At 31.4% G+C, this 27,253-nt stretch overlaps 3 protein-coding genes across 4 annotated transcripts; 1 reads left to right on the top strand and 2 right to left on the bottom strand.

Annotated features, from left to right (window-relative positions):
- Positions 1-2,235: 2,235 nt before the first annotated feature.
- Positions 2,236-9,342, top strand: LOC137820811 (AT-rich interactive domain-containing protein 4). 2 transcript variants are annotated; one of them, XR_011082697.1, is made up of 16 exons: positions 2,236-2,795; positions 2,914-3,105; positions 3,195-3,248; positions 3,624-3,712; positions 4,071-4,347; positions 4,465-4,521; positions 5,148-5,179; positions 5,426-5,561; positions 5,664-5,837; positions 6,065-6,631; positions 6,786-6,923; positions 7,015-7,113; positions 7,421-7,491; positions 8,183-8,283; positions 8,380-8,470; positions 8,983-9,342. XR_011082697.1 is itself a non-coding variant. In XM_068625067.1 (15 exons), exons 1-15 carry the CDS (start codon positions 2,637-2,639, stop codon positions 9,076-9,078), a joined length of 2,262 nt encoding a protein of 753 aa, XP_068481168.1. In that variant the 5' UTR covers positions 2,236-2,636; the 3' UTR covers positions 9,079-9,342. The 2 variants fall into 2 exon arrangements, 1 of the variants encoding a protein (XP_068481168.1); XM_068625067.1 differs by lacking the exon at positions 7,421-7,491.
- A 3,849-nt stretch (positions 9,343-13,191) lies between these two features.
- LOC137821777 (E3 ubiquitin-protein ligase RSL1-like) lies at positions 13,192-15,321 on the bottom strand. The gene is made up of 2 exons (XM_068626530.1): positions 14,213-15,321; positions 13,192-13,479 (listed from the first exon to the last, which is right to left on the bottom strand). The coding sequence occupies exons 1-2, from the start codon at positions 15,136-15,138 to the stop codon at positions 13,401-13,403; spliced, it is 1,005 nt and encodes a 334-aa protein (XP_068482631.1). The 5' UTR covers positions 15,139-15,321; the 3' UTR covers positions 13,192-13,400.
- Positions 15,322-20,854: 5,533 nt separating this feature from the next.
- On the bottom strand, positions 20,855-26,304 carry LOC137820675 (suppressor of mec-8 and unc-52 protein homolog 2). The gene is made up of 11 exons (XM_068624859.1): positions 26,025-26,304; positions 25,773-25,910; positions 25,608-25,657; positions 24,956-25,070; positions 24,658-24,706; positions 24,440-24,529; positions 23,664-23,732; positions 23,437-23,560; positions 22,101-22,456; positions 21,497-21,880; positions 20,855-21,279 (listed from the first exon to the last, which is right to left on the bottom strand). Exons 1-11 carry the CDS (start codon positions 26,072-26,074, stop codon positions 21,001-21,003), a joined length of 1,704 nt encoding a protein of 567 aa, XP_068480960.1. The 5' UTR covers positions 26,075-26,304; the 3' UTR covers positions 20,855-21,000.
- Positions 26,305-27,253: the final 949 nt, after the last annotated feature.

Raw genomic sequence — 27,253 nt, forward strand, 5'->3', positions numbered from 1 at the left:
GAGAAAAATGTTACCTAACTGTAAAAAATGAAAATAACATTCCAAAAAATTAGAAAAAACAAGAAGATATTACATAACTCTTAGTTGTTAATAATAGATGGGCACAATCATGATTATTAATGGTGAAAAATTATTTTCATTCATTATCTTTTTCCTATCCATTTATATCAAGAATAGAGTGAAAGTTGTGATTTTATAATTAAGTGTTTTTAATAATTATTTTTGAAGAAAATTACTTCCAATATTAAGAATTTATCCTTTACTTGAAATTGATTTTAATATTTCAGACTTTTTTTTTCTATCATTTTATTTTCTACTACTTATTTAATTCCTATATAGGAGTATGTAGTATTTTTCCAAAAGTTTGAACACAAAATTTTACTTTTCTTTTGGTCTTTTTGACATGAAACAAATACAATAATTATTGTATTACCTAGTATCCAAAAATATTGAAAATATATTACTTATTTAAGATACTTGAGTCAAACTACATACAAATTCAAATATTCAAAAATTAATTTCTATTATAATAAAAATTATCTCAATATTTAATAATCATTAGATATTTCACTAAACCTAAAAACTTATAAGTATAACTTTATTTTTCATGGAGTAGTAATTCAGTTTCACCCAATTACTTAAACACTCTTGTATTTATAAGTTTTTACTAACTTGTATGTTAAAGAATACGTCTTTGTTAATCAAGTTTGACAATCCTTCAACAAACAACTCGTTCATCACTTGGGGTGATTCATGTTCAATTTCGATAATCGATAAGAACAATTGTTTTATTTTTATATAAATAATACTAAGTTCCTTCAAAGAAAGTTTATTTAATGTTGATAAATATAAAGTATAAATATGAAATATAAAGTACAAAATATTAAATATACAATATAAAATTCAAATTCTTAAATTTAAAGAAAAATCATATTTTAAAACTCCTTTTCTCTCTCTATATATATATATTAACAATTATATTCTAATAATAATAATAATAATTAATAACATTTTAATAAGTAATTTTGAAAAGGTTATAATTTGTGATTATATAATTACACAAAAAGGAGAAACTTCAAAATTGATTTTTTCAAGCTTATTGAGAATATCTATAAAAATAAGTTATGTATTGAAACAAGACATTAAGTGGAGTAGATATTGAGTAAGAAGAGAAACTCTGGGTACAGCTTTCTGCCTTGTTGTCTTTTCTTAAATCCTTTTTATCTGTTTTGTTAATAACAAACATGGAAATTTACTCAGCTTTGTAGGATGCTGTGGAATGACTAAACAAAACCTTAACAATTTTTAAGCTTTCTCAAAAGTATTTGATTTTGAAAACGTTAAAAAAACAATAAATCGGATACGGCGTACCCAGTTACAAGATCGTTGAACCAACCATTTTAACTGCAACAAATTGTTCAACCGTTTCCAATTTCTATTGTATTCAGTAAAAACCTTTTTGATTAGGTATGCTTACACCAATTTCAACCACCTCTCCATTTTGTCTATTTTGTCCTCCGAGATTATTTCCTTGTACTTTTTGGTATGTCGTGTCCGCGTCAAAGTACCAACCAACAGTGGGAGAATAAAGATTAAGCAGAGAGGGAATCACGAGAGAGAGAGAGAGAGAGGGAGAAAGAAGAAGCAAGAGAAAGAGAAAAGGAATTAAGAAAGCAGCAGAAGTTGGATGTTGTTGTTTAGAAGAGCGTGTGCGCGTGGGTATGAACATAACATAATTCAGTTGTTTGAACCAAAAGATAAAACAAAGCAAGTTGTGAATCCTGTTGGTTTGAGTAATTATAATATCCTATGCCATTGGCATTGGCATCGTCATCTGTATCGTCCTACGTTTTCAAAAGTTATCGAATCATGTGTGAAAGACATTTCCTGTTCCTTTTATTTTATAATGATAATAAGAAACTTTATCATTTTGGCGTCCCCTTATTCTATTTCCCTTGGATTTATTGTATTTGAATCGTGAAAAGGTTAATCTAATTAGGATCGTACATAAAGGGGGCGAATTTAATGTTTGTATAGTTATTGTAATTGTAATATTATTGTATATCTTCAGTTATTGGTTTACTTTGACTGACCCAATTGGTGTTGTGGTGTGGAGAAGTTTGGGACTGTGCCGAGACACAAAAAGGTCTTTGATTTTGATTTAATATTTTTTCCCAATTAAATACTTTTAGTAATATTTGAATTTATAAATGGGCTTTCGGTTTGGTGGATGATAGAGCGATTGGGGAGGTTTATTTGTAGGGTTCCTAATTTACTTTCTTTCTTGACTTTATTGACATTGATTCGATTTGGGGTGTGGATTTTCCTCCTGAATTCTTCGCCAAGTTCGGAATTTGACCAATTGGGTTGCTGATTCTCGCCTCAATTTGATCTGGGTCCTTCCCTTTTCTTCAATCTAAGAGTTGTGTTGTTGTTCCCAATTCCTACGGGACAAAGCTAAAACCTCATTCCTATCTTCTTTCTGGGTTGGATTTGTTATCTTGTAGAATCGTTAAGAGGCATTGGGGTGGGGAGAGTAGAAGCTATTGTAGTAGTGTTTTGTTAGTTGTGACAAGTGGTGGTGGTGGTGGTGGTGTCTTTTTTCTATATATGTATTTGGAGGAGTTTGGTTATACATGATGTTCCATTCTCAGGGTGCGTCAAGACATTGTAGTCTCCTTGCTGTCCTGAGTGGTAAATTACGTGACACCAAACAAAAGCAGAAGCAGAGTGCTGCTTCTGAGGATCAACCTCCTTATCCCTTTCCAGAGCTTTCTTCCTCTGGCAGTCTTGAGGTGACCACTGAGTTTCTATTTATGCAAATTTTACTTTTGTTTTCTCTCTGTTTACTGTTGGTTGTGAGAGAAAAATATATATTCTGAAGTGGAATTTTAATCTTGTGTGTCAATTTAGGTCAAGTTATTGATCAAACCTAATACTGATGAACTCGGTCGAGCTCTTGAACAACTACAGCCAGATTTTGTTTACCTTCAAGGTCAGCTACTGGAAGATAGGGGAGAAATTGGACCCCTTGTATGGGAGGATTTTGACCTGTCTGCCCCAGAAGCATTGTGTGGATTATTTGGTTCCAAATTACCTAATACCGTGAGTCTTGTGCGGATGATTTTGTTCTGTGATTGTTTGATACAGAGAGTGTATTGTTTGATGTTCAATATTCCATGATATTGTTGCAGGTTTATTTGGAAACTCCTAAGGGAGAGAAATTGGCGGAGGCACTCCGTAATAAGGTATTTTTTATTTTAAATCAGATTTGATATGAAATGTAAAGTTTGCTGGTTTAAAGTAATTAATGAAGTGGTGATTAAACTGTATATAGTTTCATAATTCACTAGTTATCCCTGCAAACTGAAAATGGCTGATTGGCTACCATTTTGTGGAACCAGTACTCTCAAATTTGCTTATTGATCATGTAATCTTTAATTATATGAAGCTCTTTTATTGTTAATGTATCCAATACCTTGTATTGGATAATGGCGAGCCTAGTAATTATGGGTTAAACTAGCTGGTTTAATCAGGACGTTCAAGATGTGACAATCCAATATATTGATTTTTATGTTCCTTTATCATAAAGAATAATTGAATAAAGGTTTTTTGTTTGGCAGGGAGTTCCATACACTATCTATTGGAAAAATGATTTTTCAAAGTATGCAGCTTCACATTTTCGTCATTCTTTTTTCTCTGTTGGACAGAGGTATGGCCGTCTATCATCTTGGGTGTCATGCTTTACATATATAACAATTCCTGGTTGTGCTTGTCTTTTCTTGTATAGAAATGGTTTAATGACTGTAATCACATTTCTCATTGACTAATTTTGGCTTCTACCAATGAAGAAGCAGACATGACACATGGTGACACGAAAATGTTTTGATTTTTTTTTGTATTTTGGTCTATGTATTGTAATGTAGCAAGTTTTAACAATTGGAAGCAGTTTATTTTATTTTACTTTTACGGTTTACTTGGGTATTGGCTAAAAGTTACTTGACTAATCACCATAACATGCATATATCCCTTAATATTGTGTTTCTAATGGTTGATATTATGTTTTGTAGTACATCCAGCCATACATGGGATGCTTTCCAGCTTGCTCTGGCATCTTTTAGACTATACTGTATACAAAACAATGTCTTACCTTCTAACAGCCAGAAAGGTGTTGGTAAGCTTGGGCCTCAAATTCTTGGGGTTCCTCCCAGCATTGATACTAGTCCTTGTGTAGCAGACATGAAGGAAGAGGAAGAGGAAAGTTCACCTGAGACTATTTCTGCTGTAAAGATATATGATGAAGATGTGAACATGAGATTTCTTGTTTGTGGGGTTCCTTGCACATTGGTAGGCCTGTATAGCTTATTTAGTTCATTTACATTTTGTTATTGCTATTAGTTCTTCTCATGTGATTTTCCTGTTATAAACTGATTCCATTTCTTTTACCCTCTCCCCTCCAAAAAGGATGCTTGCTTGTTGGGGTCTTTAGAGGATGGGCTCAATGCTCTTCTGTTTACAGAAGTAAGTTTGTTGCTTGTGTTTACTTGGATTTCTTGGTTTGTCTGCCTATTGCTTTCTGGGTGCGAGATCATATTTTTACTTACTATTCCATACGAAATTGCATGTTGTTCCTTCAATCAATTTAAGTAATTACTATAGTCTAAGTTGTGGCAAAAGTTGGCTTGTTTCGCCTTAGGAATGTTCTACTGAATTTGATATTGAATATACTTTTATATGACATAAAGTATACTGTCATATAAAAGAAAGTAGATAAATCGTATGGCATTTGTCACCTTGTTTGGACAATGTAATCTACATAATACATAAGAGATATGCATAGATCAAAGCAACCGCCATTTAGTTCGTACATGGGATCAGGTTCACCATTAACAAACCCAAAAAGTAACCCTCCTCCAAGATTACCAGGTCTAACTGCCAATGACTGCGGTAAAAGACTAAAATGAATGAATTTATACAAAGTAAGGAACCTAAATGAGGACTATGTGATGTCAAGGACTAAAAGGACTGATTTACAATCTCAGGGACTAGAATGGGAGATTTACTAATATTTAGTTACTGTAATCGTTTCATTGAATTGTTTTATTACTCATGTACATTTTTCTGTTTCTACTTTGGCTTTTTCTCAGATACGAGGATGCAAACTTCACAACAGGACTAGGTATTTTGAAGGTTCTGACTTCTGAGAGTTGATACATGTGTTTCTGCATCATCTTTTATTTTCAGTGGGAAAATAAGATATTTTGGATGTCCGGGGTTTCATTATCAAGTGTCAGACACATCCACACTCAAATACTTTTAGGAGTACTAGTCTTTAGTTTGGAACTAATATTTTGTTTTTAATTTTTTTCTTTTATTAGCATCTTATCCAGTTTATTAATTTCTTTTACTGTTGTATATTTTATAGTGCTCCACCACCACCTCTGCAGGCAGGAACATTCTCACGGGGTGTAGTGACTATGCGTTGTGATATATCCACATGTAGTACTGCTCATATATCACTTTTGGTGTCTGGTAGTGCAGACACTTGTTTTAATGATCAGGCACGGGTGAATTTGCACTCAGCTTTGACCTTTTTACATATATGATCTTCAAAAAAAATTTACTTACCCATCACTTTTTTCTCTCCTTTTTTGTATGCTCAGCTTTTGGAGAATCACATTAAGAAAGAGCTCATTGAGAAGAGTCATCTTGTTCAGGCATTTCCTAATCCTGAACAAAGTAAATCACCTTCCTTAGAGCCTCGAAGATCAGCATCAGTAGCCTGTGGATCTAGTGTGTTTGAAGTTTGTATGCGACTTCCGGCATGGGCTTCACAGGTAAATGTTGTTTCTTAAGATTCCTTCTGTCAGTTAAAGCTTTCTAAAATATAATTTAATGGCCTTAAAAATTGTTTTTAAACAACCAAGGGGTTTAGATGGAGGTTTTTGTTTCAGTTTGTTTAGATGCTTACTCAGCTACTTGGAACATTTGGACGTAGTTTCTTTTTTCTTTTAGAATAATGAAACCTTATGTTTGATTGATGGTTTTTTATATTTGTGCACAGGTTCTGAGACAGCTTGCATCCAATCTGTCATACCGCAGCCTTGTTATGTTGGGAATTGCTAGCATTCAGGGATTGCCAGTTGCATCTTTTAATAAAGATGATGCTGAGCGCCTCCTTTTCTTTTGTACTAGGCAGGAGAAAGAAAACGGTCGTAACAAACAAGTTTTCTCTGCGATTCCAAGTTGGCTGAAACCTCCACCGCCCAGTCGAAAAAGATCTGAACCGTGCTCTAGTTCAAAGTCTATCAATCCTAGTGGCCGGGGAATTGAAGATGTTGGTGGTCATAGACAGAAATTAAATCTTGCTGCTATGAGACCAATCCCTCAATCTCATAGACACAAGATTCTCCCCTTTTCTGGATTGTCTGGAGGTGCAAGATATGATGGAGACCATGGAAAATCAAATCAGCCGCTTGCTCCTAATAAGCATAATGTTTCAGGCCCTAATTCGGTTACAAATAGGAAATCCGTGTCGAACTCATTTCAAGCTAACCAGATTATTTCTTTGAATCCACTACCTATGAAAAAGCATGGTTGTGACAGAGCTCCAATACGTGTTTGCTCAGAGGTGGTTTACATTTTTTTTCTTGTTGACTTGTGCTACTTTCATTGGTTTCATGCCTTTTGCATCAAATGTTGTATTATCAAATTATTAATGTATTTTATGTCAAATCTAAATCCCATCTCTCTTTTTTGTTTCTCCTTGATGCATTTTCTGGCAGGAGGAATTCCTGAGGGATGTAATGCAGTTTTTGATCCTTCGGGGGCATAATCGTCTAATTCCGCCAGGTGGACTTGCAGAGTTCCCTGATGCCATTTTGAATGCAAAACGCCTTGACCTGTTCAACTTGTACAGGGAGGTAGGAGATTTTGTTACTCAAAGCTAAATGTGTAGTGCAGGATAGTAGTGTAGAAAGTACAAACTGTAACGTAGACACTTGGGCATTTCAGGTGGTTTCAAGAGGAGGCTTTCATGTTGGAAATGGTATCAATTGGAAAGGGCAAGTTTTCTCAAAGATGCGGAATCACACTTTGACAAATAGAATGACTGTATGGATCATGAACTTATTTTTTGTCTTTCCTTTAACATGACATTTCCTTTCATTACATGTGCTTATGTAGTGGCTAAGATCATTTTCATAAATTTGGCCTACAAGTTTACTAAAGTACAGAACATTCCCCTCTTGCTAGGTGATAGTATATTTTTAATTTTCTATAAGAGTGAACCTTTAGCAATCCTTTCCTTATCAGGCATCTTGCAATTTTTGTTGAGATGAATGTTTCTGATATGGCATATCTTGCTCATATGAAGCATTCAGTTATTTATCTTAGTTGACATATATTTTAAATTCTATAGGTATGAACTTTAGCAATCCCTCCCTCATCAGGAATCTTGCAGTTTTTGTTGAGATGAATGTTTCTGATATGGTATATATTTCCACTCAGTTTATCTTAGTTGAGAACTGTGGTATGCACTAATTCTTATAAAAAAATATTTAGGTCATTACTGTATGACAGGAACCCATTTTTTCACTTGATGTCTCTAGTATAAGGAGTTTGAATTTCTATTCTCATATTTTCTTTGCATTTATGTTCTCCCATTACTTAAGGGCAGAAATTGCTGTATTAATGCACTAGTGAGTGTCATTGATAAGAAACTTAGGAGAATCACTCCACAAAAGCTAGCAATGTGTGGACCAAGTTCCATCCATACCTTGCCATTGGATCCTACCAGTCATTATTAGTATTAAGCTCTCTTTGCAGACACCGACTTAAATTTGATGTATCTAAGTAAACAAATACTTCCTATGCTATAATCACTTACTATGCAAGTTGCATGACCCATAGTCAGCTTTGGTAGAGGAATTAAACAAAAACTGTAGTATGTGACTCCTGCCATTTGCAGCACAGGAAATTTGAATTGCATTTGTTTCAGTTATACAATGTGTATAAGAAAATAAGGAAATTTCTTTGTGGACAATTTTATGTGAAGTTTATAAACCTATATGAATAAAAGGGATATATAACAGTTTCCTTCTTTCTCAGCTTCGAAACATAAGAATGATATTTTAGATTTTATGCATTGTTGGAGACATTGATTATTTCCTTTTGCTATCAGGGTGTTGGCAATACACTCAAAAGACATTACGAAACTTATCTCTTAGAATATGAATTAGCTCACGATGACGTAGATGGAGAGTGCTGCTTGATGTGTCACAGGTCTGCCATTCTGCTGTCTCTTTGTACCTATCTTGGATATTGAGGTGACCAAGTTGTCTTATTGACTATTATTTACCTTTCTTGTTGGAGCAACAGTAGTGCAGCAGGTGACTGGGTGAACTGTGGTGTATGTGGTGAGTGGGCTCATTTTGGCTGTGATCGGCGGCAGGGACTTGGAGCATTTAAGGTATTACCAACTTTTTACTGTTGTGTTGTGTTGTGTGTAAAGATCAAATACATGCATGGCTAGTAAAAGCCCTTCAAAGAGAATTTGTTTCTTTTAGATTTTTGGATCCTTCACAGTTTAAAACACTTTTCTGTCTTGTAATTGTTTCTATTGCTCCTTTGGGTGCCATGTAAAATTGCAATGGAGCAGGTTGTGTTGTTTAAGCAAGAAAGACCTGCTTTTTACAGGCAACACACTAAACAATTTTTGGTTGAAGTTTTACAATGTACATTGACAATACCAGGTCAAGTTGCAACAAATTGAATCTTGCTTTTGACTTCTGACTAAGTTTCATGATGAAACTTCAAATAAATGTGAACACATAAAAAGTATGTTGGAAATGGTAGCATTTCTGAAGTAAAGAAAAATCAGAAATGATTTTCATTTCCCATGAGCTTGAGATTGTAAGTGAATGGAATATGAGATGCAAAGTTTATGATTATTTCTGAGCACTGTATATTGTTGTGTGGCAGGACTACGCCAAAACCGATGGATTGGAGTACGTGTGTCCTCGGTGCAGTGCCTTGAAGTTCAGTAAAAAATCCCAAAAAACTGCAAATGGTTATTAACAGGTGAAATGATGGTGTCACTTTCCAAGAGCAAAATGTACATGCCAAGTGTTTAGATAGATTTACTTACATATCCTATGTGCTCAGACTTCTCTCTCTCAATTCATAGGACTCAAATTGTTACACTTATGTTAAAGCTTTTTTAGAGTTTTTTTTTAATTTTTTTAATTTTATTTTGCCAAAGTGTCTTCATACACCTTGGGTACACTTAGGAATTCATTGCAATTATTATTATTATTATTATTATTATTTAAAATTTGCACATTTCTTTAGTATGAGTTAATGAGACAAGGTGGTGATTGAACACATTTTTCCATGAAGAGAAAAAAGTAACAAGATAAAAATTAGTTAAGTTTATTCAAACAAGGTTTATGGCAGCATCCTTTGTTTCATGTTTGCTCATTCATTTCTTGATACTAATTCAGTGATGTACAGTTTTTATGACAGTATATAAATATTTTTTATATTTTTCATTCTGAAAAAGAGAAGGGAAATAACTTTAAGGATTTGCTTTGTAATGAAATTTATATCATTTAGAAACATTGATATCTATATTCCGTTTGGCAATCTAATCATCATAAAAAATAATTATACTTAATTAAAAATTATTTTGTATTGAAACGATCTTTAGTTTTACTCTTTCTTTCTCGCTTACTTCCTCACCATCTATTTTTTCCTCTATATATATATATATATATAATTGAATTCTAGCACACAAAAAATATTAACCAAATAGTCATATTTTAATAAACTTTAATATTAGTATGTTTATATACAAGTTTTAAAGTTTTGTAGTGCAGGAAGAAAAAGAAATATTGTTTATTCTTAAAAGTTGTAACATTATAATGGCTAATTTTCCCTACACCATATCAATTTAGACATACACTCAACACATTGACGTGAAATGTCTTTTTTGTTTTTAATGATTTAAAAAATTTGTCTTCCGGATATTTATATCCATAAGTTAAATTATAAAGTTTTGGATATACAAATTTAGAACTAACATGTCACTCGGATTTCACCATTGAGAAGCTTACCTGAAGAGCATAAATGATCTTCTGGATGTCAAATCCGTAAGCAAACGTAAATGAGTTATGAATCTTATTTCTCAACACCATAACACACGATTCTGGATATAAAAATTTAAAACTCATAATTTATTTTCGGATATAACAATCCAGAACCTAAAATGAAATAAAAAATGAACTTCCAAATCCAGAATATATAAAACTCAATTCCAGATTTGTGCATAAAAAAAAATCAAAGACAATGTTGAATTTTAAATTTTGTTGAGTGTTGGGTTGCAGGAAGCAATTGCCAATTATAATTTAACATGTGGTAACACTATATAGTATTTGAGGTAGGTATGACCAACTTACTAACATCTATACACGTATATTACAACACTCAATAGGTAACTCCTGCACTGCTCTTACAGACAATTTATTTGGTTTCTGACACAAGTTGTTTCTCAAGTTAGATATACATTTTTTTTAAAATACTAAAAGTAGTAGCATGTAACAAGTGATTTTGAATATTTTTTTTAATATATATATATATATTTATGTGGATAATGTCAATATATAAACTATTTAGTTAGTTTTTAAAACTTTTAAATTTGGGACTATAATTTTAGTTTGAGAAATGAAAATTGGAGTCATTACAAATTTTGAAGATTAAAAGGATAATTAAATTCATAAAAAACTACAGAGTATAAACTTGATACTTGTGCAGACACCTGTTATTACAAAAATAACTATTTTCTATTTAAAATAAAAGAGTTTTTTAATAGACAAATAGACTTTCGTTACTTAATATAAAAAGCTAACATTAATATCAATACATTTAATAATAAGGGGAAACTTACTTATTATTGTTTGGGTGCTTGAATGAGTTAAATTCTTACCAACAATTTTTTAATTAATTGATATTTGTTCTGTTCCACGGTATTAATTTTCACAAAGATTGTAATTTCAGATTCTTTTAGAAAAGATAAATTAATTGATGTTTTAAACTTTTCAATAGAATATTAATTTTTATTTATTTATTTTTAAATTAATTATCTTTTCTATTTCTATACAAAATATTTATCTCAACAATATAATTATTTTTATTATAATAAAATAAAATTAGATAACATAAAATTAATTATTTTACTTTATAAGCTTGAAAAATATCTATTTATACTTAATTAAATAACCCACCATTTTAAGAATGCAGTGCTAACATGTAGTTATTATAGGGTTCAATCTTTTGCTGGCAACAACAGTTATTAAGACCCTTAGAAAAGTAAATTTTGAGAATTGGTGAGAAAGTAAATACCTGAAAAATCAATTACAGTATCTTATGTGTAGTTTTTAACTACTAACTGAATTTTGTATCTATTGACTTGATTGAACTTTGATGAAAAAAAGTATTTTAATTTGAAACTCATTTGCACCATACCCAATGTTTACCTTTTTAAGTAAATAAACTACAAAGCAATGTAAGCTGGTATATTATTATTATTATTATTATCGTTATTATTATTACTATTATTGTCACTATTACTCTTCATTTACATTAAATTTTTTAAAATAATTATAAATCATCTAATAAGATAAATGATTAGATTCTTTAATTTGAGAAAAAAAAAGCTGAACATCATGACATGATTCTAATTATTTGTTAATTTGTAATAATCTTTTATTTGAATGGAAAACAAAGAAGTGAAATTGAAAAAAAAAAAAAGGAAAACAGAGAAGAAAGAAATCAAAATGAGAGTAATTTAGATTAAAAGAAAACCAAGAGAAATTAAAAGAAAATATATTTATTATAAAATTATTGTATTTGATTTTTATTATATCTATATTATTATTGTTATTTTATTCATTTATTATATTTAAGATATAAAAAGTATAAGTTTTATATTCGATTATGTAATCTTTACAATAAATTATGTGTATTGCATAATTCATTATAGGATGAAGCAAACAAAATATAAAGAGCACTTATAATAAAATAATAAAAACTATAACAAATTTATTAAACAAAATTTGCAACTAATATTGTAGGAATAATTTTTTACTTAAATTTTCTTATTGAATTTTATGTATAGTTCATTGTATTAAAAAAAATTGTTAATTTTATTTGAAGATGCTACTATATTGTATTAAAAAAAGAGTAAAATGTTTGTGACACCACCTGAGGCAACAAACCCTTGAACCTCATAATTAAAATTGAAGTATGAAAGACTGAAAGCATGAAACACAAGAAATGTACACACACAGTGACACAGAGTCCCTCCACCCCAGATAGCTCTTGGAATAATTCTCAATGTGGTCCCCATTCTCTGCAGAAAACTAACATGATAACCACAAGTGGCTGTACTATCTCCAAGAGGAATAAGTAAAACCCCTTCATCTCCATATACAATACAAATTTCCTTCTAGTCTATGATTCAAGATAAGAAATAAAAGTGATAGCCCCCAAGAAAATTATTTTTTTCACTTATACATGAATGTACTTATGGTCTTAAAATTTTATTTTGAATATTTTACTATAATTTTTCATGTATTTGATGTTTTATTTAACATGTATATATGAAACTCTCTCCCCTTTCCTGTAAAAATGAAAAGAAAAACAACAACTATTTCAACTTCAGTCATTAAAGATTCAGTTTTATAGACTCAATCAGAATAATACATTCATTGAAAATGGTTAAAACTCAGTCACAAGTCAAACTAAAAATTGGTTTTCAACAAAAGTTTAATTTAGTCATAATGCAACTAATGGGTTAACACAAGGTTAATGGAGGAATTTGTTTGTTCTAACTTCAAAATTAACTCCTGTTGTAGTTTAAAGTAAGTTTGAACACATTACAATTACATTCAAAGTTTTAAAATAATTCTATTAAACTTTTAAATATACTGGTGAGTGAAATTACATCTCTCAAAGACACATCATTTCTACAGCTATCAATCTGTTGGGTATTTTTTAAATTCAAAGGAAGAACTACTTTATATTCAATACTTGTAAGGCATTTTTAACAACTATTGCTTAATTTTTTTTTTCATGGAAACAAACTCTCCCTTATTCACACTATTATAAATAAAAGGAAATAAACCTTAGAGCTGTCAAAGATTCATAGGTCTCACTCATTCATAAAGTCACACTGAAAACAAATAGAAATTGTGTTCCAACATGTTAAATATAATTATAAACTGTACATAATAATACTAAAATATATATAATGAAGTCAGTGGGTAAGAGGCATTAGAGAAGAGTTTAGATTAGTTTCCATGAGATGATTTGTTTGAAACCTCCTTGCTGCCATAATAGTATTACCGTCTACAGGACATGCAGTGATGGAAGGGAGTTAAGTTAGGAACCCCACAATTGTAACAGAAGGCACTCCCACACCTGAAACACAAAATGAAACAAAAATTCATAAATGCATTATAAAATATTGACATGAATCCATGAATTTCCCACTTCTCACTTCTCCTGTAGCAAGCAGATGAGATCATTAAACTAAAATAATATGCAAGAACCTCATGCTTTGGAAAGATTATGTGAATGATGAATTTACATAATTTACCATTCACAATAATCTAGTGGGGGAAGTAGATGGGTAGAAAAAGAATGAAAAAAAAGACTGATCAATAGTCTCATGCATGATTCTTAATAAGAACCACACGAAAACCTAGTTAAAAAATGTGATACCTAAATAGAACATGGTCACATGTTAACATAAAAATTTAAAACCCTGAAATATGTGTTAAAAGACCTGCTTGCTTGTAAGTCATTTTTCTGATTCTTACACGAAATTAAACAGTGAAATGAACCAATGAAGACTTAAAAAAAGGTGCACTTTGAGGATGTTCGTAATAATGATAAGTATGGACAAACTATGCCATATTTTGTCCTTTTAAATGAGATATTCAAAATTTAGCCAAGAGAGACGGTGGTTGAAGCCAAGCCATTCATGCTAATTCTTACACAAAAGTCCTGATTAGCATGGTTTTTATGTTAAAAGGAGAATAATGGTTCCCGATGCACAAAACAGAGAAGCATGACTGAAAAAACACTCTGAATATGGAAATGTATTGCAATTAAAATTACAAATTTATGAAATTGTATGAAGGTATGTTACCTGCATTTCATGTACATGCAGCCAGAGGTTTTGGCAACGTAAAACCCACAAGTGGGGCATCTCTTCCACATCATTTGCTTAGCAAGGTTTCTCAACATCACATCTTCTCTTCCCCTCTCTTCGGCGTTCAGCTTTTGAAACTCCTCACAGGGCATGTCCTCGTGCCAGGGTACTCTACACAGCGCACAGAACATCCTCCGACAGTTTGGACAATTCGATTCTCTGATACCCTCATCCTTCTCGTCGCGAATCAACAGCACAGAGCAATCTGGAAAAGGACAATAGAACTTCTCCTCCACAGAAATCACCGCCTCGCACAGCGCTTTACCCCACCGATCCAAAATCTCAGGGGCGAGAATCGAGCGGCAATCTTCCGCTTCCAGTAATCCCCTGCATCGCGGCACAGGGCAGCCTATGTTGACGACGTTATCCTGGAGCTTCGATTCGACATAGAGAGCGATGCAGTGTTTGCAGTAGACGTGGCAGCAGCCGTTGATGGAGAAAGCTTCCGTGGAGGTTTTGGTTTCAGTGCAGATTTCGCAGTCGAAGGGGACTGCGCCGGAGGATTCTCCCGTGAACCTTTTCCGTTTGCCAAAGGAGGTGTTTGTGGGAATGAAATTGAGGACACGGAGATCATCGTCGTCCTCGGTGTCGGAGAGGTCGACGACGTGGACAGGTTTGGAAGCACCGTCGTGTGGGTCCATGGAGACAACGTTTGACTTGATCGTGCCTAGGAAGGAAATGGGCGTGAAAAAGGAGGAGGGAGTGAAATCGTCAACGTCGATCACTTCCACTGAATGAGGAAGAGGAACGGGAACTCCGGTGGTTCTGCGATTTTTCTTGTGCGACGCCGTTTCATAGTTAAGGGGGGTTGCCGGCGGAGTCATCACCGGCAGCGGCGGTGGCGAGGTTTGAGGATTGAACATTTTGGGGATTTGGGTGACAGCGGAGGACTGTAAACTTCCACTCCACTCGCTACTTCTGAGTCTCCCCACCTTCTCTTGCTTAGGATGTACGTCTCTCTCTCTCTCTTCTCTCTCTCTTCTCTCTCTCTTCTCCCTCTCTCTCTCACTCTTATTATATGTCAGTTAACCTAATTTCTAACTGAATTACAAAAAAACATGATCTTTTTAGTATTAGGGTTAAATTTTACTCCACTCATTTAATTAGTTAAATAGTAATTTAACCAGGTTTGACACACACATTGAAGGCATGCTTATTATTGGGCGATTATATTTTTTACAACCCTCCTCCAGTTTACACTTACATTAAAATATTAATATTTATAATAATTTTTTTTAAAAATAAATAAAAAAATATTTTTAATAAAATATTAAATAAAATATAAAATATTAAAATAATTTTTAAAATTAAAAAAATTAAAAAAATTAATATTTAATGGGATGTAAAGTGAAGCGTGTCAAACCATATTTTCCTTTATTATTTTATACTTTTAGTTAAAATTTAGCAAAATAGAAGAAGAACACGAAAAATTAGAAATTAGAACAAGAGAACAAAATATTCTTAAATAAAATAATCTATTTAATTTATTAATCTGTTGTGTGACTGAAACTGATAACATTTGTAGTCTCTCCTCCTTCCTTGAGAAATATGTTTTTATTTTTTCTTTCTCCTAATTTTAAGTGTTTTTAAAACAGGATACTAATAAAATCAAATATTTGAGTAAAAAATCATGGCTTTTTCTAAGTCAAGCTAATTTCAAACAAAAGGAAAGTCTTCTCTTTCTCTTAATCCAATTGCAATTTTTTTATTATATTATTTTAATGAGTTAAAATTTAGTATTTATATTAATTTTGATTTTATATATTTATTTAAGAAGAAATATATGTGTACCGTTCCGATAAATGGCTAGGAATTCGGCCGAGGAATCTGGGTCTCAATACCGACCAAGAGGCTCATCAGAGTACGTCCAAGTCTCAGCATAAATGCTAAACGCAATATTCCTGATTACATTATAAATGTTGACGCAATATTCCATTATGTTACAAATATTTCCTGATTATATCGCATAAATGTCTCAATTTATTTGTCTAATATATTTTATTATATTATATAAATGCTCCAATTATATTACATAATATTCAAATTTTAATGCAAAGTTACCATAATATGACACATTGATGCCTGGAGGGACCAGTGTGAGAAATCCAAGCTCATGAAGGCTTATAAATAGACAACCAACCACAGGAAGCATTCAACTGACATCTTTGCAATATATTCCACTATATACATTATGTGCTCTCATTGACTTGAGCGTGGGTGTAATCGAAGGTGGAGCTCCCCTTGTCCGTAATCTGACCGAATTCGAGCAGGCGAGAACAATATGCATTGTAATATAATTTAAATGTACACAACATTTAAGAAGTAATATAGATTTATATGGAAGAGAAAAAAACTTTAATATATTATGAAATAGTGATGTGTAAAAATATTTTAAATGGAAAATTAAATTATTTTTGCTATTTCTTTTATTTTTAAAGGTAACAAATAATAGTTTTGAATTTAAAATATTGAAATTTTAAAATATAATTATCTAAAAGAGAATCTTCTTCTTTATTATTATAGATGTCATTTTAAATATAAAATAAACTATATTAAAAGAATTTTTTGAATAAATAATATCTAATAATATAATAATTAAAAATAAATAAAATTTTGTTTTATTAATTTGTATGGTTAATATAATTGTACCGTTAGGCTTTGAACAGTATTGCGACATCCGGTATCCTCTACCGACCGACTGTCATAAGAAAAATGAATTAGGGTAAAAGTATATTAACATATGTTAAATTGTATGAAAAAATATATAATATGTTCTTAATCATGGTAGTAGGTTAATCTCGATTCAACAGTAAAAGAGTCATAAAAAACATGTAAATAGGCGTAACAACCAAAACAAAGATACGTTATCATTGTAACAACATTTATTGCATCAGCACACAACATACTAGAACATTTTATAGGTACATTTTCATCCAAGAATCGAGGTACAAAACTAAGAGATAAATATGAAAGAGTAAAGAAGATCACAATCGAGGAGATAATTTGTTCAACTTATAAAAAAGACTCACAACCTTTATACAAGAGAAAAAAAATATTTTTTTATTAATTGAATATAGGTATTTTTATGATAATTTTATCTAACTAATAAAAGTATACAAAAAAAGAAAGATACTTCTGAGTCTCTCTAAACAAAAAAGAAATATTATTATGTTTTTCCTTCAAAACATTTGTCTTTATTGTTATTTCACAATGTTGACATGGACTCATAGTTGAATGAAGTGTGAACATGTTAAGTTGTCCATTATTACTCCTTATTGATGCATCCAATTATTGAATGAAAAAAGAAAAGAGTTTGATAGAAAAAAGGGGCAACGTTTGTCTTACTTTAACAAAAGCCCACTGAGAAACAAGTTAGGTTGGAGTTGCCAAATAATATTTTAATGCAGAGGAACTTCACTAGACACCAATCATAAACAACACTATAGTAAAGGGAAACAACAAGTGGGTAAATAAAGATAAATAAACCTAAAAGATATTGCCTATTTGGCTAATTAATAATTCTAGGGTTGGGAAACATTTTCCTTTCCTATTCATAAATTTTCACTCTTCAATGTAGTATTAAATATTATACATATCAAAATAAATATTTATCCTTATCTCAAATGTACATTTTTTTATATATAATTATGTAGTGGATCCGTAAATTTTAAAACATTCTCTAAACCAATATCCACTTATAAAAAAAAGGGTAAAGGAAAACACTATTTCCTTTAAATAAATAAAAATAAAGGAAATTTATATACTTCCATTTAATTTTAAAATTAATCAATACTGTGAATTATATACTCCATCTATAATCGATCTGTTACATAAATAAGAATAACTCTAAATGATAATTGATTTAATTGGTGTACAATTGATTTTTGTTAAACTTTAACCTAAACATGGAATAAAATAGGTAAAACAATTCAAGGACATGAAATTAAATTTGATAAAATATATTTTATTTTATTTAAAAATTAAAATGTTATATTTTTTTTCTAATTTTGATTTTTTTTTATAAAAGTTTTGATGTTATGCATTACTATGCAACTTGACATCTCAGCTAAGTTGACACTTCAACAATAACAATCATCTACCATCACATGAAAAAATATTATTAAAAAAACAAGAAAGAAAATGCAAAATATGGGAGGATTAGACCAAAACTCATATGTTAACAAAAATGATACATAGGTAGACTATACTTATTCATAAAGAATTCTAAGAATGGAAGTTTATATACCAATGAAATGATTCTCTATGAATAAATCCTAAATTAGCCAACTTATCTCAACACAATCATTTCCTTCACAACAAATATTAGTAACTTTAAACCTGTTTTTCCCACAGTATTTAAGACATCCACGAAACATTAGTCTTAGCAGTAAACGCAACACAAACAAAGACAAAATCACATTCAACCCAGACATTAGTAAGTCTTATCTTTTGGGTTTCCCTTTATTTATTTTTGAACTTTTTTAGTTTTGAAAATTTGAAAAGTGTTTTTACTTTTTTGCCAAACATCTAATAACTTCATGAGTGGATTGCTAAGTAGATAATAAAGCGTCATTGCACCACAATTGAGTGTTGACTAGGTTGGAAGTGGATTTGCATAAATCATTTCATACAAATAAAAACAATGTTACAACCATAATTATGTTTACCCCAATCAATAATACTATTGGATTATAGATATTATATTTTATTTGTATTGAATATATTATAATACAAATATAATATTTTATTAGGACAAAATCAAAGTTAATTTTATCAAGATTAAAATTATTATTTTTTGTGATTTTTAGAGAGAGAAATATCAGTTACTTAATGGTAGTTATGCATGACACTTTAAAGTATGTGTATAGAATTAGTATGAAACTCACGTAGACACATCAACATAATTGCTTATATGCTCCCATAATCGATTATATTTAAGGAATTAAAATCAAAATCTTATTTAACGTGTCAGAAGTGATACCAACAAATTTATTTTATTAAATAAATAAATAAGAAAATGAGAGAGAAAAAAACGTTTTTGAAAATTAAAATGTGACTTTTCATTCAATCTTAATAACTTTAATTCCAAAGCTTCAATTTCAACTCTATTGTTGTCTGCTTCATATTTGATAATCAATTTAAATGTCACTCTATTATCATTATTGGTTAAATGTGAATGATATAATCAATTGAAACTGATTTAAAAATAATTATGATGAATGGTTGTTTAATTCCGAAAATTAATTTTTATTTAGGATTTACAAATTATAGTTCAATAAAAATTCATTCATTTATAAGTTATACAATAGATGATTCCCTCACACATCTATTCACAACGGCCTTGAAAATATATAGAAAAAACGCTTATAAGTTCTACTCAATACCTTCTTCTAGAGCTCATTTGCTTCATTTCAAAACACTCTTAATTGTGGTATTGTTAGGCTTTTTTATTATTCAAAAATATTATTTCATTTAGTAACAAGTTCTTATTACATAATTACATTTTTTCTACACGGTCAATTCTTTTAATCTTACTTGATATGTACCATTAACATACAATAAATTAAAAGATTCGTTGCTTACAAAAAAAAATCATGGTTATCATTAAGAGTATATCAATGTTTGTTGTGTAGATAGATCTTCAAATAATACCTTTTATCAATTTTATGTTATTACTAAGAGTAAAACAATACTGTTTTAAGTTAATAGATGGAAGTGGTGAAATAAAGGATGAAAATTTCTTATTAAACATATGAAAGATGTAATTATAGGGGTTGAGTCAACAATGTGATAATGTAGTTGTATGTTATAACATCATAATCATAATCAGAAAAAAATAAAAATAAAAATAGTTATATTTACTAACAATGTTATTAGATTACAGATGATGTTGCCTATATTAAGAAGTTTATTATAGGAATTCTCAATGATATTATCAATATTCAATAACTTTAACTTATTTAACGATGTTTCTATTGTTCTCACATAAAATTTGTTTTAATAATTATCATAATATATAAATTTACACGTTTGAATAAAAGACTTCGATTGATGATTATTAATTGGTGAATAATTTTTTTATAAAAAATATGGATTTTGATTGGATGATACCATCCTTATTAATCAGTGGTGAGATCCTTTAGAATCTATAAAGTAGATTTAAACGTATTTAATGTTTGGATAAACTAGTCTAAAGACTTAGTACTACATTGTCTCGTGTATTAGTCTTGTATCACTTCTTGGTTGTTTAACATTTGTGAAAATATTTTGAATCATTTTTCAACCATCAAGATGTTATCATCCATGAAAACTCGGTTTCAGTTTGTCTCTATAATGAAGAGTTTGTGTGCTATCAGATCAACCTTTCTCCAAAACTTTTCAAAATTATCTAATATTTAGTCTTGTATACAAGATTATTAGTTTTCTCTTTTTACAAGATCATTTGGTCCGATAAAATTAACATAATAAAAAGTCCTGCACGTAAATACTCAAAGTCAACCTACCAAGCCTCCGATAAAGATTTCAAGGTTCTGTCGTTTTCCACAAACACTAGCTTATATCATCATTTAACACATTGGGTTGATCTTAGTGCTATTTATTTTCATAGAAAACATGAATAAAGTTTCTATTAAAGGGAGAAAAAATGATCATACTAATACATCATCTTAAGATATAAACGGAATTCTCATCTCATTCTATGAACATTACACTATGGTGACTACAACTCATATCCGAAGCTTCTTTCCAGGTGTCGGTTCATCATCATAATGGTGGCCCCCTTCTCCATTTGTGTCCTTTTCCATCTTCTTTCTGGCAAGTATCTTATTGATCTTGTGCAAATCATTATTGAGCTTCTGGTCCTTGTTTTGCTTTCGAGTCTTCCGGCCATCTTGCATCTTCACACCGAACTGGAATGCAGCTTTTGGCATTGCTTCCTTCTGCTCATTGTAAGTTGCCCATTCCTCTTCAGTTTCAAAGTCCCATCTATGAAGGCGACCCTTTGCCTGTTGAAAACACACATTTCAATATTGTAAATTTTCACCAGTTTACTCATTTTCTAAGTGGGCAACGATATAACCCAACCAAGACAAGCAAATTTATCATTTTTTCCTAAGTAGTTTATTTTTAGACAAAAAATAGTATATAATAGTCATTGTGGTATGTTGTACACCACTATATAAAAGAAATGCATTCAATACTAGTGAACCAGATGTTACTTACCCTTCCACCCATATCCATTTTGGACAAGTCGTCTTCATCATCACTGTCCACTATCTCACGGTTATATTCTTGATATCCTGGGTAACATTCAGAGTAACTCTCCGAGATGAAGTTGGGATCTTTTTCACGGGCATCTTTCTCCCTCAGCTGTTGAAGTCTCTGGTCATCTCGCTTAAACACTGATCCTAAACCTCGGTCCTTCTCTTCTTGTGTCATAAAACGAGGATCTTGTGGAAGATTTATACCTGCTTGCACATCATAAGTCTGCATATTTGGCTGAAGATATTGATCAGGGTAAGCCAGTTGTTCTGCATACTGGTATTCTTGCCACTCTCCTTGGTAACCGCCAGCCAAGGCTTGTGTTTGCATTACATCATATCCATTCTGCACCACAAAGTGAAATCAGAGATAGAAACAAAATACACCATCAAACAATTCAAGCGGAACAAAACTAAATGAGGAAGCATCAATAACATAAATTTTCTTAATAGTTCAAAGTCTATATAAAATTTTAAGTAATGATGAAACAGAAAGAAATTCGTTTCCAATCATTTCGCCAAGCATACCCACAATTCAAAACTACTCATACACAGCACTAACTTACAGTTTCTTGCCACCCTTGAGGAAGCATTGAAGGTGGGACAGGACCATAAGTAGGTTCTCCGAAATATGAAGGTTTTTCTTTGTTCCTAGGAGACTCTTCCATGTCCTCGGAGACAGGACTTTGGCTCAAGTCCTTACCAGGTATATCATACTCAACACCATCACCTAGAAAAATGTCATCATCTTCTGCTCTAGCAACAGCTGGGCCTTGTTTCTCTCTTGAATGAAGAGGATTTTTCTTTATGGGAGGTGGAGGAGGTGGGAGTATTTCTTTTTCAGCTTGATATTTTGCTCCACCTTCAATCTTCGATGGCTTATCCTCTTTGTCATATCCATTACCAACAGACAAAATCTTCCCTGCATATAAAAAAAGGAGTTCCAGGAACCTGTTAATTTTTATTTTTAAAAGATCACGCAAGAAAGGATACAGTGAATGTTTCCATCCATCCTCTTCCTGGTCATCTATATCATATAAAATTTGTCTGTCCTTTTCAGGTTTTGTTCTGATGCTTTTTTCTTTTCCTTCTCAGTGGCCTTTTCATTATTCTTATGCAGTTGATGCCTTGATGGACGTTTTGAATTATATATTGATTTCTCCATGCAAAGCAAAAGGTTTTGTGCATAGTCTTTTTAGCATTGAGAACAAACAAGGGAGGAACGCCCCCACCCACTGACCTATGCTACTCAAACTCAAAATAAATCTACAGTTTAACTCTAACCTAAATCATAGTATGCACATGTATAAACAATGGTTGTGAACAAAATCAGTGAACAAAATCAACACATTAAATAACAAAAATATAGAAACGCACCCTAACTTACAAAAGCATTGATTTAAAGAAAATTGCATGCATTAATCAGTATGAACTTTTTAATTTTTATTTTAAAAGATCATGCAACAAAGGATACGGTGAATGTTCCATCCATCATCTTCCTGGTCATCTATATCATATAAAATTTGTCTGGCATTTTCAGGTGTTATTCTGATGCTTTTTTCTTTTCCTTCTCTGGCATTTTCATTATTCTATGCAGTTGATGCCTTGATGGACATTTTGAATTATCTATTGATTTCTCCATGCAAAGTAACGGTTTTGTGCATAGTCTTTTTAGCATTGAGAACAAACAAGGGAGGAATGCCCCCACCCACTGACCTATGCTACTCAAACTCAAACAAATTTACAGTTTAAGTCTAATCAACACGTTAAATAAAAAAAATATAGAAACGCACCCTGACTTACAAAAGCATTAATTTAAAGAAAAATGCATTAAACCAATATGAACTCGCATCTAGAAGATAATAACCAAGACTTCCAAATTATCTGTCAGTGCAGTATTACCTTTTGCATCTTTTTCCTTCTTTTTCTTCTTTAGGATCTTCCCAGAAGAACCAAGACGAAGATATGACATTATTTTAGCAATTCGATCTAGAACAGATCCATCAACATTAACTGTAACCATTTCCTGTGCAACATAAGAGCAAAGTTAAATTAGCAAAGTTCATGTATAGACTAGAAGTCTGATGCAAAAGAGCACATGTCAAAACTGAATCAGCAAGATCATAAACCTCTGGCACTGGACAGTCAGCTTTACTACGATGCAAGGTTGTTGGAATATCATGATGGTATCCACCCTCCTACCAGATTAAAAATAAGAATTTGTCAGAAAATTGTTTACGGAGAATTAAAAGAATAATCTTCTACAAGGATTGGATCAACCAGTAAAAAGACATGAGTTTTAACCCAGAACTTGCAAACAAATAATCACCCTAATTTTAGTATAGTCCCTTGGGTGGACTGAAGAACTCAGGTCCCTTCCTTAGTTGTTACTACAGGCATTATCATGTTCAGGTATTACATTCTTAATGCATATTCATATCAAAATAAAGACAGATCCAACACGTAGTACTGGCCACAGGTCAACAACATCGCATGATTTATGATCATGATGATTTTAAATTGGCTAATCTACAATACTGGAAAAACATGGGCACCTGACTATCAAATTTGTAATACAACCACAGTATGCTATTGTAATAAAATGTCTTCATGGTTTAATTTCAAGTCTTGACTGTTCATACAAATCCAACACTCAATATTCACTTCTCTCATATCTCGCATAGCATATAAGTTATACACAGACATACGGGATAAAGGCATTCCAGGTCATTAAATTAGTGGACTGCCGAACATTCCTTTTTTAGGACGCAAGTAAAGCACACTGACATGCTCTTAGACACACCCACACCAATTCTAGGATAATATAAGAGTATAAGCAAACAATAGCACCAACGAAATGAACTTTCAAAAACAGAAACATTGTTAACAAAATGGAAATGCTCACCATGTTATAAATAAATGTCATTCGACCAGGGAGGAACATCTCATTTGTCTTACTGATTGTTTGAGGCTTGACGATCCATTGATAAACTGACTGAAACAAATCTTAAAGGCATCACTACCAATGGGCTCCAATAATTCATAAATTAGTAGCTAGGATATCAAAACTTAAATAGCTAAAGTAATATCCAGTTCCAATTCTATACAGATCAGCGAAAGAACCTTAGCAGTTGCGGTGCGAATTGACACTTGTTGATCTTCCTTTGCTGACCTGCAGAAAATACTACCATATATTAAAAGCATAATTCATGAGAAAAATTTAGGGAAATACAAAAATGCTTTAATCCATGGCAGTAAAATCCTCTCAAAATTTGGGCTAGGCCTACCACAACCTCAAACACTAGCTCATGAGGTGAGGATTGTCAAAGAATATATGCTCTACCTTGACGATATCTATAGTCTATGTTAAATCTCAATAAACCTATAATGATTATTACTGAAAAATCTGATTCTAACTAACCTGGATTTCCCATCAGCATCATCCCCAGCATCTGGTTTCTTATCTATCTCACTTCTTACTTTGTTCAGCAAAGCATAATCCAAACCTTTGACCAAATGAGTGTGCTCCACATCGCCTAACCAATATCAATAAAGCCAACAAGATTTATTAGCACAACATTCCAATATAAGCTTAATTTTTTAGCTAAAGCAAAGATAATTCACATATACAATGACTCCACAATCAGGCCTTCAATAATAGACACAAACACTCCTTTATAATGCAAGAAAGTCATAACATATACAAGAATAAAATAACATACATCAGAAAAGGAAAACAATATGGAGGCACGTGGCACAGGGAATTCTAAATTCGAAGCACCTTGTAAACCTATTCACAAGATATCAGGTCTAAGCTACCGAAATTTATACTAGCCTTCGTCTATATTCAGGATAAATTCGACAGTTGAAAGTTACTGAATCCTGAATTTCAATGCATCTTATGCTTAAGTTTCAATGTAAGCAAAAGTCAAAATAAATCTCTTATATACCAGACCCTCCATGAAATAAATCTACAACAGCAATCAGCAATCTTTACACAACAACAAAAAGAGACTTCAAACCTTAATAGTTCCTCAAAGCGAGGAAGAAAACAAATAATAGACAATACAAACCTCCAAGGTACTTGCTCTTCTCAATAGATAACTTGTGCGCATCAGATGACCTACAAAACACCATAACATAATTACTGAGCAATCCCGAAAAAACAAAAACAAAACAGCTGGTTATCCTCCTTTCGAGACTGCTTAAATTGGGAAAAAGGTTAAACGAAACTTTACCGAAGATCCACAGTACCAGGTGGAGCAACTGCATGAAACCCAAGTTCAGTTTGTTCATAATCAGGATTTTGATCTTCTCTTCGCTCTTTAGCTCGATCTCTGTATTTTGGCAGTTCCGGTTCTTCCGGTTTTTCTTCTCTGCATAAATACGATAATACACCCAAACATTACGTAACCCTTTGTCCAATTAACATGTGTTTGTATCAAAATAAAAACAAGATTGCGAAAAGTGTTGGCATGGATAACACTTACTTGCGGCGAATTGGTTTCTCTTTGTAGTTTTTCTTGTTGGACGCAGTCATGCTGGCGAAGCAATCGAAACTATTGGTCGTGAAATTTGAAATGTGCTATCGAGGAACGTTGAAATGAAAGATGGGATTTCAATTGGGAGCGTTTTGTGGTTAGGGTTTTTCAGGGAAACGACGATTAGGAACAGGGTAAAACGAAGAAGAACTTGGCGAGGAAAATCGAACACAGATTAGTTTAGTTGAAGAAGATGTTTTTTAATTTTTAATTTTATTATTGTTTTTATAAAATTGTATAAAAATAATGACCATATATATGTATTGCTATTTTTCCTGTAAAATTGTTAAATGATAAATAAAGTTTAATGAAATGATTTTATTTGAAAATTTTGAAAAATAAATATAGATAAAATAGGGTTGGTTTGTTTGGATTATGAGTAAAATATGGAGAAAAAAATGAATTAAACTAATATGTTGGTTATATTTTTTATTTATTTAGATGAGTGGAAAAGACAGTGGGAAAATAAATATACTGTTTATTTTGTTTTAATTCATATTTTTAATTTATTAATTCACTTATTTTGTTTTCACTAATATTTTTTTAATTTTCATTTCTAAAAAAAATTATAATTTACTTTGAAAATTCTAAAAGATTAAAAATTCTATTTTCTCTTATTTTAATCTTTCTCTAAGAATAAAAAAATCAGAGTTAGAAGGAAAGTCATAAAAATATTTAGAAAAATTTTAAAAACGACAAAATCTATTTTCTTAGGTAGATTAAATACATATTTTAAAATAATAAAACAGAATATAAAATAATAATAATATAACATTTTGCAATATTTAGTATTTTCCTAATTCTTCTACCATACCAACACTACATAAATAAGGGGTCTCACTCTCTTTTTCTCTATTGTTAATAGGCAACTACCATCCTATTTTGTCACAAAAACATATTTTGTCTTTTTACCAACAAATTAGCCAAACTCTCTACCTCACTTATAACTTGTTTGGATGATACTTAAAAGATATTATTATTTTTAATATTATTTTTATAAATCTATTAATAAAAATAATAAAAGACATCAATAAGATGAGAAAAACACATAAAATCACTTACTATTTTGTATACATAATCTTGATAGATTTTTTTCTTGCATTTGGTTAATTCACGTCTTTCACTCACTACATAATATGATAATTCCTTCTCTCACCTCACAATCATTCCACATTATA

The sequence above is a fragment of the Phaseolus vulgaris genome, chromosome 9, assembly GCF_000499845.2.
Source record: "Phaseolus vulgaris cultivar G19833 chromosome 9, P. vulgaris v2.0, whole genome shotgun sequence".
Lineage (NCBI taxonomy): Eukaryota > Viridiplantae > Streptophyta > Magnoliopsida > Fabales > Fabaceae > Phaseolus > Phaseolus vulgaris.